This window comes from Macrotis lagotis, chromosome 5 (assembly GCF_037893015.1).
Source record: "Macrotis lagotis isolate mMagLag1 chromosome 5, bilby.v1.9.chrom.fasta, whole genome shotgun sequence".
Lineage (NCBI taxonomy): Eukaryota > Metazoa > Chordata > Mammalia > Peramelemorphia > Peramelidae > Macrotis > Macrotis lagotis.
Window position 1 is genome coordinate 157327895 of NC_133662.1, and position 12166 is coordinate 157340060.

Here is a 12166-nt window from a genome sequence, read left to right on the forward strand (position 1 = left end):
GGGTATTTGATCATCATATACTACAAAGATCATGATAAGTATTGGCAAAAAGTCCACATGATACTATTTTTATATAATATGCCAATCTTGTTTGTTGAGGCTAAAGTGGTGTAGAAATTCTAGAAGAAATTCTAATACTTTCTAAATTAGAATACACACTCTGATCCTTGATGACTTCAAGTGGGAAAAAGTGAGTATGGGAGAAATATATGGGAAAACATGGTTCAGGAAGAAGAAAGGAAAAAGGTCAAAGACTTATAGATTATACATATAGATTTATGCTTCATGCATTTCTTTAGGCAAAGAATTAGCAGGATGGAGCCAAGATGGTGGCAAGAGAAGAGCCTCTCTTTAGGCCCTCTCTCCAAAATATTTCAAAAACCTTAAAATTATGACTTTAACTAAATTATTGAGAGACAGAACCCACAGAAAGATCCAGTGAGGCAATTCTCCAGCCCAAGGTAACCTGGAAAATAGTGGGAAGACTGTTCCACAGGGTTGGAGCAGCAGCATCAGGCTTGAGTCAAGGAACTTCAGCCTCCTGGGAGCAGCCCCAGGGTACCTGGAAGCACCAGCTCCTAGCAGCAGAAGCAGTTTCCTGACCTGCACCCCAGGGAGTGCCAGGCATAACCTGGAAGATCAACAGGGAGACATCTCCCAGAGCAAGCATGAAGTGCAGGCCCTCAGTGTGGCTATTTCACTCAGCCCAGCCTAGATCATAGGAAACAGAAGCAGGCCCATGAAGCCACCCAGCAGAAGCTTCCGGGCAGCTGCACTCTGAGTGCTCAACCCACAGAAGGTAAGGGGTGGCGGGGGAGGGAGACTGCCCAGGTCTGTCCTCTGTCCCCGGAACAGGTCTCTGGGGCTTTGACCACATTCAGACCCTGGTCATAGTTGAGGCTCCCCATAGAGCAGGGACCCCCCCTCACAGCCCCGAGGCAGAGGGGTGCACTTGTGGTCATTCAACAGACCAGGAGAGCAGTCAGAGCCTCACATACTAAGGTCCTTGTGTGGGGGGTGTCCCAATAATACTCAAAAGCTCAGGAAGCACCCCAAAACCAGGCACAGAATGGGGAAATGAGCAAACAGAAAAAAAAAAGAAACCTGACCGTAGACAATTACTTTGGTCCCATGGAAGACCAAACCACAAAATCGGAAGATGAGAAAGTCCAAGTTTCTGCATCTAAAGACTCCAATAAATTGAGTTCAGGCTAGGGCTCAAAAAAGATTTAGAAAATCAAGTAAGATATAGAAGAAAAATTGCAAAAAGAAATGAGAGAGATGCAGGAAAAACATGAAAATAAGTCAGAAGCTTAGTCAAGGAGATCCAAAAAAATGCTGAAGAAAATAACATGTTAAAACCCAGCTTAGGTCAAATGGATAAAACAGTTCAAAAAGTTATTGAGGAGAAGAATGCTTTAAAAAGTAGAATTGGGGGGTGGCTAGGTGGTGTAGTGGATAAAGCACCGACCTTGGAGTCAGGAGTACCTGGGTTCAAATCTGGTCTCAGACACTTAATAATTACCTAGCTGTGTGGCCTTGGGCAAGCCACTTAACACCGTTTGCCTTACAAAAAAAACTAAAAAAATTAAAAAAATAAAAAAAAATAAAAAACAGAATTGGTCAGATGGAAAAGGAGATAAGAAAGCTCTCTGAGGAAAACAAAGATGTAGAATGGAGCTAATGGAAGCTGATGACTTTGCGAGAAATCGAGACAAAAGAATGAAAAATTAGAAGAAAATGTGAAATATCTCATTGACAAAAACAACTGGTCTGGAAAACAGATCAAGAAAAGATACCTGAAAGTCATGATCAGGAAAAGAGCTTTGACCTCATTTTTAAAGAATTTCTATAGGAAAATTGCCCTGATATACTAGAAGCAGAGGGCAAAATAGAAAATGAGAGAATCCACTGATTTCCCCTGGAAAGAGATCCAAAAAAAAATCCCAAACCAATCCCTAGGAATATTACAGCCAAGTTCCAGAACTCCCAAGTCAAAGAGAATATATTACAAGTAGCCAGAAGGACACCATTCAAATATCATGGAAGTGCAGTCAGGATTACCCAGGACTTAGTAGCATCTACATTAAGGGCTTGTAGGGCTTGGAATATAATATTCTGGAAGGCAAAAGATCTTGGAATGCAATCGAGAATCAACTACCCAGCAAAACTGAACATCCTCTTCCAGGGGAAAAGATGGATTTTCAATGAAAATGGGAATTTCAGGTGTTCCTGTTGAAATGACCAGAGCTGAACAGAAAGTTTGACTTTCAAGTACAGGACTCAAGTGACGCATAGAGTGGATGAGAAGGGTAAATTATGAGGGATTTAATGATGATGAACTGCATGTATTTCTGCATGAAAAGATGATACTGAAAATACTCATATGAACCTTCTCATTTAATAGAGCAAGTAGAAGGAGCTTTTATAGATGAGCCATAGGAAAGAACTGAATTTGAAGGTAAAATATATTGTAAAAATGGAGTCAATGGGTGAAAGGGAAATGAACTGGGAGTAAGAGAAAGGAGAAGTAGAATAGGCTATTTCATATAAAAGATATTTCATGTAGCTTTTGCAATGGTATGGAAGAGGGGAAGGGGAGGCAGAATGAGGGAACCTTCATTCTCATCAGAAATAGCTCAGAGAGGAAACAGCATACACAAAAGGGTATAGATATTTAGAAGAAAAAGGAAAGAAGGGGGACAGGAGGAGGGGAGGGAGGATGTGGGTGATAGAGGAGAAGGTAGATCATAGGAGAGGATAGTCAGATATAACACATTTTCTTTTTTACTTTTTGCAAGGTGCTGGGATTGGGTGGTCTGTTTGGGACCATGGGGCTAGGTGGTTGCTGGATTTCTAGGGTGGGATGTAGGCTTGGGGCCTCTTGGCTCCAGGGCTGGTGCTCTGTCTACTGAGTCACTCAGTTGCCCCATAGCACATTTTTGAAGACAGACAGAATGAAAAAGAGAGAGAAAATATAATAGATGGTAGTGGGGAGGAATGGATGGAAGGGATTACAATCAGCAGTAGCAACTATGGAAAAATATCGTAGTAACTTCTATGATGGACTTAAGATAAAGAAAGCAATCCACCCATGACAGAGCTGTTGGTATCAGAACACAGACTGAAACACAATTTTTTTTCTTTCTTTTATTTTATTTCTCATGAAATATTTTTTTGTGGGAGAGGGGGTATTGTGTTTACTCTTACACTACGAATATTTTAGTAATGTGTAAATAAATTAAAGAAAAAGAAAAGAAAAGAAAAGAATTAGTAGGGAGCTACTGTGGGTAGAATCTCCCTGCCCTAGAGTCAGGAGGACCAGAGTTCAAATTTGGCTTCAGACACTTAATACTTACTTAGCTGTGTGACCTTGGGCAAGTTATTTTACCACATTAACTTGCAAAAAAAAATAATTAGTAGGTGTTGGAAATAGTGAGCACCAAATAATACTTTGATTATATTTTATCAATCAGGAAGATTGGTGATATGGAAATTCTTTTTGATTTAGCTGTCTTTGTATAATTGGTCTCTCAATTCAGTAGAGATAAGATCAGAAATAGTAAAATAATAATAATGATGAAGAGAAAAAGATATAGCATTCAGTTGAAACAACTCTGAACTTTTTAAACAAGGAAATGAAAACAAAAAATAGAAATGAACAAGAGAAATGACATCATCACTACTATACTATTTTTATCAAAAGTTAATCCAATGTAAATTAATTGCTATAAGAAGAGCAAATAAAGCATTTTAGCAAATATTCAATTTACTAGCCAGATGGAGAGACACTGGGTTAGAATACATAGTATATATATATATATATATATTCTTATATAAAACTTACTAAAAATAATGGACAATTATGAACACTATCATTTCTTAGAAAAGATAAAAATGGAGATTAAAACAAGTTTAAAGAAAGCTCAACAAAAGATCCAACTAAGACAAATTATCACAGGAGTGTTAAAAGATAAAAATGGGAGGAGATTTGTAAGCAGAAAATGAAAAGGATTTGCAAAGATCATTATAATTGTTCTGTTTATCAAGGACCATGGAACCTCCATACTTGTACCTTGACATCACAATTGCATTTGTGCCTATGGAAGAGGTGGAAATCATACTAAAGAGAACAATTTATAGGAAAAAGAGTTGTATTGACCAAAAATGTTTATAAAAAGATCCTTGTTTGAGGTGTCAGAGTTACAAGGGCATTGAGGGACTAATATACAAAGTGTCTGAAAGAGGGAAAAATACCAAAGGTGTGGGGGTGGGGGGATGATTTAAAAAAAGTGACCAAGAGAATATAAATAGTACTTGACCTATATTCCATTTATCCTTTGATCTATACAAAAATCTTTATGAGAGTCATCTTTAATGCAGCATCCCTGATGAAGGTGTAAGTAGGGAAATAGGCAGGTTTTTACAAGCTATATTCAGCAATAGACTATATTCTTACCATTTCACAATTAACTGAAAAAATAGAGGAAATATGAGATCAGATTGTACTAATTATTATAATACTAAAAAGGTATTTAAAATATAAGGCTATGGGGCAGCTAGGCGGCGCAGTGGATAGAGCACCAACCCTGGAGTCAGGAGTACCAGAGTTCAAATCTGGCCTCAGACACTTAATAATTACCTAGCTGTGTGGCCTTGGGCAAGCCACTTAACCCCATTTGTCTTGCAAAAAAAAAAATAAAACTAAAAAAATAAATCAAAAAATAAAATATAAGGCTCCTTCATAACAAGGTATCTTTGATTCATCAAAATCAATTAAAATTCTTTGAAATATTTAGCAACAATAACCTTCTGATAATTAACTTCAGAGAAGATATAAAACAGGGATATATATGTTCAACAGAAATATTTATCCCAATTAGGGAAGATCATAGATTTGATCAAGTCTGACTCCATCACCTTATAAATGAGAAAACTGAGACTCAGAAAAATTAAATGACTTGCCCCGAGTCAAATAACTATTGGCCTGGGTCTTCCTGACTACCTCTTTTTTGAAGAGATCTAGCATAGAATCCATTTTTTAAATTCCTGCTGAGCCACAATATTTGGCCTGGCCAATGAATAGATATGGCTGGTTTAAAATGGCTTGATAGTTCTGGGACTAAAGACAAAGCTCTTTATTGGAGTCCATAAGGTGCTATACTGGACCTAGTATTCATCTGCACCACCAAGTCTCCATGCAATGATTAGATGATTTCTACCATTACTGGAATTATACCATATTTCCCCATGTATAAAGATGCTCCCATATATAAGAAGCACCTTAATTTGGGGGCCTGAAATTTGAAAAAAATGTATTATATAAAGTTAATGAACTCATTTTATTCATCATGAAATTCATACAACTCCTCATCACTGTCAAAACTCCCATCCATTAGCTCATCCTCATCTGTGTTTGATGAGGAATCATTGTCTTAGGAGAGACTCTGGTCTGGAGTTGACCATAAGCTCTCCTTGGGCAAGTCTGGTGCATAGATGCATGCTCAGTCCATTCCATTTCATGAACCTGAAGCACCAATTGTGTCCTCCTTTGAAATCAGTCACTTCTTTTTCAACAGCAGTTTTTCCTTGCCTCCTGCTTAGCCATCTTTGTGGAGACAGTAACTCCAATGGCCCTTTGCTCTTCAATCCACATCTTCAGTTCCCTCTCTAACTCAGGCCATTTGGCTACCTTGCCTCTCATGGCCTTCTTCTGCCATAGCATTTTCAGTAGGGTTTCTCCTTCCCAAAGTTACTCTTGGATTGTTTTCTCAGTTGGAGGAGTACCAAACTGACATTCAGCAGCAGGATTTCCATTCACTTTTGTAAACTAGGTCACTTTGAACTTGAATTGAGCACTGTATGAAAATCTTTTCTGAGCTATTTCTGGTCAGAACATGGCGAAATGTAAGCTAATATACTGGTAACAAATGCAAAACAATGAGCCCAAAGACAAGTGCAGAAATGTGGGAAATGCAAGTAAAAAACTACAACCACTGTATGACGCTACCAGTTTTTAGATCCCAAATCTTTTGAAAGAGTATTTCTTATACATGGGGAAATATGGTAATATGGTAAATTAGAATTTGCAATTGTTCTAAATTCAAATCTATTGCTTAGTCCTTTGGATAATAGATTTGTACCAAAGTAAGTACTAATTAATTATTTCAATTACTACATGGGATGTGAAGAATTGATGGGATATTCACTCTTGCTAGATAAAAAATTGAGGCTTGAAAGTCCATAGAGGTCTTTGAATCTATCAATATTAAGACCCTTAAAGAGACTGGAAAGTTTGATTTTGTATCTGAGAACAGTGGATAGATAGTTAGGATTGGTCAGCCTAGAAATAGTTCAGAAAGGCCTGTTATAATCATTCCTCTCTTATCCACAGTGGCAGGTGGGCTGACAATTCCATCCTAGGTGGTGTTCAGGGGCTGGTTGTTAGGCAAAAGGGAAACAGAAAATAAGTCTAGGAATGTCTGCAGTCCTCTTTCTGTTCCTATACCTCTGACCTCAGTTTATCTCAATTGAACAACAAAACATTGTGCTTATGAATATGTATATGTAAATTTATACGTGTAAGCATATATATATATATATATGGATATGTATCTGCGAATATATATTCTTTTTCCTTATCTCAATCTGCCAATCTCAATCTCAGTTTGATTTTTATTGGCAGCTTTATTACAGATAAACAATTTAAGATTCAAAATTGGTATTTAGGAAAATTGCAGGGTATGGATGGAGCTTTGAATTTGTCCAACCCTTCTAGGTGGCAGAACCCCCACAAAATCACTAAAATGTGCATTTGACCTAGTGTATCACTGCTGGGATCTTATCCTAAAGTAATCAAAGAAAGATGAAAGCAACCACCCTTTGTACAAAGATATTTATGACAGTGCCCCACCCTCTAACCTCCAGGTTGCATTATGGAATGATAATAAACCCACTTTTTACTTGCCATTAACACCTCCATCTACCTCTTGCTGAACTGGCTCAGAGTTAAATTCCTCATTCCTTAATAGACAATTAAGAAAATCTACTCCTTTCATTGGCCCCAATTCTCTTCCCTTTTGGATGACAGGAAGGTCTCCTATTGATTCCAATTCACTCTTTGTCTAAAACTCTATATGATTTTGAATCTTAAGGAATTCTGAGCCTTTGATCTGATTAGGAAATCATTGCATGATTCTATGTCTGAAAGCTACCTAGAGTATGCTGCTCTCAATTGGGGCAATAGGTCTCAAAACAAAACTGTTCCCTGGTGGCATCTATTTTCCTCTTCCCCTTGTGAGTAGTAACAAATTGCTATTCCTGTGTAGCTCTACTGTTCTTCATCTAACTATCTTGCATTATAATTATTATACTATAAGAAATAATGAAATGTACAGTTTCTGGGAAGACTTACATGAACTGATAAAGAGGGAAGGGAATAGAATCAATTTACCCAATAATAATACTAAAGAAATAATTTTTTGAAAGTCTTATGAGATTTCTTTAATGCAATGGCCAACTACAGATTCAGAAGACTGATATTGAATCCAATTACCTACTTCCGAACAGAGAGTGGCCTCTCTGTGTTTCATGCAACCCAAAATGAAGAATGCAACATTTATTTTTGGCCCCTATTTGTTTTGGTTGAAAAAGTTTATTCAGTATCATGGCTTTATGTTTCTTTTGTTCATCTGAAAGAATTTGGTGGGGAGAGGAGGGCAAGGGAGAGTACTTCCAATAAAAGAGAATGAAACAAAGATGGAAGGAAAGATAGGAAGGAAGGAAGGAAGAAAGGAAGGAAGGAAGGATAAAGAAATGCAAAGATGAGCACAGAAGTGCTCTTCAGGAAACAAATAATCAGGATAGCTTTAAAGTAATAGGTTAAATGCTTTTTAAAAAGTAAGATGCAGGTAATAGAGATTCAGTTTCATGTACTCTATATTATTTTTCTTTTATTCTTGGCATATTGAAATATTCTGGTGTATGTTATATGTATATTATGTACATATGTATGTATGAACATATATTAAGCATATATAAAAAAGTATAAAGCTCCCCAACTTTACTGCCACTCAAAACTGTCTGAAATGGAACATTGGAAGCAGGAAGAGAATGAGTTGAACAGGCTCCTCACCATCATGTGTGTGTATATGCACATACATACATACATACACATTCATGCATGTCTGTGTGTATTTACATATCACACAGGAAGGAAAATAAGGCATTGTGGTTTGGAGGGTTTGGGGGGGGTGCCTTATTGGCCCTATGACTTGCACTTGAACCTGCTTGTCAGCAAAATCCTCAATTCATGGCAATTTCCATTGGTCTTCTAAGGCTGCTGTCTCCTCATTCTCAATAAACAGTTCCAGAGAGCAATCTACCCTGATTCCCCTTCTGGATCAGCATGCTTCTTACAGCCAGCCATGATAGCTCTCTGGCCTCCTTGGACACCTTAGATGGTATCCTGTACCTCTCGTTTTCTCATTAGACCATTCTTGTTCAAGGTCAACAACCCAGTCAGTCTACAGTCCCTATGTGTTAGAGAAGTCTAGATAAACCTTCCTTGCCAATCCTGTGGCCAGAGCTAAAATGGGTACAACACTCTCAATAACATTTTTTGAATGAATGAATGAATGAATAGACAGTCATAATTTAGGTCACAAATGAAGAAAAAACTAGAACTAGAGACACAGATGAATGCTCACTGCCAGATGGGCATGGTTAGATTGGCATCTATCTTCACCTAAGTTAATTGATGGTAATGAATGTCAGATTGAACTGCTGTGGGATACGTAAAGCTGTTTGTGTAGAAAAATTCCCTCCCCACCTCTCAATATTGAAGGGGCATTTTGAAAGAGAAGCAAATGATGCAATCTCTGCTGGGGTAATTTAGGGAACTCAGGAAGTAAGCCAGTGATGCACAATGTGGTAAACAGGTTTAGAGGTCAGACTGGGGAGAGTGAGGTCCAAACTACAGGAGAAAAGCCAGAGATCATAGGAACTCAGTTTCAAGTGTGCATTTCAGCAAGAAAAATGAATGTAATGGTAGGAGAATATGGAGGCTAGGAGCCTTATCTTGGATCTCCTTCCCCACTATGACTGTCATGGTATGTAAGGAGAGGTGCGCATCTATATGTACACCAGTATAGGACTTGTGGCCTTGTAGCCAGCATCCTGCCTGGAGAATGTCTCAGATCTACTCAGACTAATAATGTACTGACATCTAGATCTTCTTTAGTCTTCCATATAAGCTATAGAGATTGCAGAAGATGTTTATTCAGATAGAGTACAAATTTGATGAAGGGCCACTCACCATTCTCCCTAATTCAGAGTGCATCTACTTTCCTAGTATTCATTCTCTCCATGCTCCCTCAACTCAAACTTCTCTCCTACATAGTCAGTGTTCTTACTCTGGTAGATGTTTCTGATTTACTCCTCCCAATTTCCTACCCACTGAAATTATTCCATGCACTGACTTCACAAAACCAGAGGTCATTTTCTCTAACCACATTTCTAACATCACTGCTAAGATTAGTTTTTCCCCCTTGAGACTTTTATCTACATATACCAATCTAACTTTCAGGAACCACTTCTGAGTTCACAGAAGCTGAGATACTGTTTCCATTACCTGTTCTGTGCTCAGTCATTTGGTCTGACTGCATTCAGGTCTAGAAAACTTGACCTCTAAGGCATCTGAAGACTTACTCAAACTAGTCCAGCACCATCATTCTGCTCTTTCACAAAGTAAGAGTAAGTGATAGAGTCAAAAATTCAAACTTAGTTCAAATAGCTTCAAATTTTGAAGGGACCTCAGAGGCAATCTAGTCCTACATTCAGCTGCTTAAGAACCCCCCCCCCCCCCCCCCCCCCCCCCCGTGGAATCCCTAAAGAGTGACAACCCAAACTGTGCTAGAAGATTTCCAGGAAAAGGACAAACTATATCCCAAGGTGCTCTATTTTTGGAAACTTTCTAATTTTTACAAATTGTTCCCTCTACATCAAGCTTAAATCTACTTCTCTGCAATTTGTGCACACTGTTACTAGTTCCATGTAGCTTTTTTGGACTCTAAATTTAAAGACTCTTTTCACTATTTTTAAGAGACATGATAGAATAACAACAACAACAATAATGCACTTAAAATTTGCAAAGAGCTATACAAATATTAATTTTTTTATCTTCACAACTCTGAGAGTTAAGTGCTATTATCCTCATTTTGCTGGTAAGGAAACTAAGGCAGAGAGGTTAATTGGTTTGCCCAGAGTCATACAACTAGTATGTATCTGATTCAAGAATCAGGTTTTCCTTATTCTGAGGGCATCATTTTCAACTCTGCTACCTTTAATAGACAGAGCTTTGGACTTGTAGTCAAGAAATACCTGGATTTGAAATTGGTCACTGAAACTTAGCTACTTATGTGACGATGGGCAAGTCATATCTCTGAGCCTTAGTTTTCTAATTAGTAAAATAGATAGTAATAATTCTATATAACCTACTTCACCGGGCTTTGTAAGGCTCAAAAGAAATAACATATATGTGTATGTATGCATATATATATATGCAATCCATTTTGCACAGTTAAAGTGTTAATCAGCTATTATTGCACAAATATGAATAAACCCTAAAGGTGATTCCGATTTTGGAGAGTTATAAATGTCAATTTCCCTCAATATTCAACTTCTTAGTTGTAATCAATTTGTAATAACAATAATCAACATTTATGTGACACTTTAAGATTTACAAAGCAATTTACATATATTAGATAATTCTATTCATTATTATTATTATTATTACTCCTACTATTGTTAATCACTTAAGGCAAATATGTGAATTTCTCTTAGATTTGTTTTGACATTTTTTTCTTTGTAGGATATGTCATATAGTGGCAAACAAGATTTCCTTTATTTCACAATATGCCTTTTTCCTCATTACAAAATTATAAAAAATAAGGCTTAAAGTGAAGGAACCAGCAGGCACTGCCCATTTTCAACATTCAGAAAATATGACGCAATGCCATGTCAACATCTAAAAATATATATATAGTCAAGAACTCTAAGATTATTAACAAGACAAGGTAGCCAAGGGAGACTGGAAAAGCTGTCAAGTTCTCCACATTGTCCTTAAGTATAATTTATGATAGAAGGCAGATGCTCTTATAGAAATACTTTGTCACTTGGATCAGCTGGGGCCGTGGACACAGCACTGTCAAATCTGCTTTTCCTGCGCCAACTCTTATAGTAAGATTACCCTCTTTGAAAACATTTACTCTGAAACTATGCCCATAGTACTTAATGGAACTGATCTATACTTTCTTTTCTTTAGGGGGCAGAAAAGGAAGCTGGAATCCAAAGAAGAGAAATGTTGTAAACAACCCTAGGAAGACATAACTATTCCAACTGAGGAATGATATAAAAGAAAGGACTAAAAAGAGCTAGATTACCAGTAAGTAAAAGAAATGGAAGAAGAGGATGATGAAGAGAAAGAGAAGGAAAGAATTCTTCTTCTCCAAAGTAAGAATTTTGAGTGTTAGTGAAGATTTTATAAATATATACATATGTGTATAAAAACATGCACACATTTCCATTCATATATATTTACATGCATACATACAGGTTGTCCCAAAAATCTTAGTTCAGTTTTAAGTCATTAAAACTTACACCTGAGCTAATGTGTGTGTGTGTGTGTGTATAAAGATAGATATATATGTGTGTGTGTGTGTGTGTGTGTGTGTATGTGTACAATATACATACATGTATATAGAGGGGGGGAAGGGAGGGAGACAGAAATAGAGAAACTGACTCTAGACAACTCTTTGATGCAGACAAGTTGCAGACAAGTTGTTGAACTGAGTGGGTAGAGGAACTTTCTTCACCTGAGAGTTCTATATTTCAGAGAAATCACAAGTTTCCTCCTCAATTATATGTATGTGTGTGTGTGTGTGTGTGTATCTAACTGTATGTTTATATGCCTATGTATTTAATTAATACTGGTTCATCAAGGAAAAACAGAATAGAGGTTTGAACTGTTTATTTCTCAAAATGATGCCTATTAAGAAAAAAATTTTTAATCAGTGAAGTTTTAATATGTTTTCTAAAGGAGGTCTCTAAAGTCAAGTCCTTAAAAAATCAGACTAGGTCAATCTCAGAAACAAAGGTAGTGGATTAA

General features: G+C 37.1%; 1 protein-coding gene across 2 annotated transcripts in view; it reads left to right on the forward strand.

Moving 5' to 3' along the window:
• Window positions 1–11074: 11074 nt before the first annotated feature.
• STX11 (syntaxin 11) overlaps window positions 11075–12166 on the forward strand; it is a 55667-nt gene continuing 54575 nt past the window's right edge. Inside the window, exons 1-2 of one of the 2 annotated variants that reach the window (XM_074187762.1) lie at window positions 11075–11238; window positions 11324–11511. In XM_074187762.1, the coding sequence (XP_074043863.1) occupies window positions 11457–11511 (55 nt within the window). In that variant the 5' untranslated portion in view covers window positions 11075–11238; window positions 11324–11456. Of the gene's footprint in view, window positions 11239–11323; window positions 11512–12166 lie in introns of those variants that run through there. The other variant, XM_074187763.1, reaches the window with a different exon arrangement.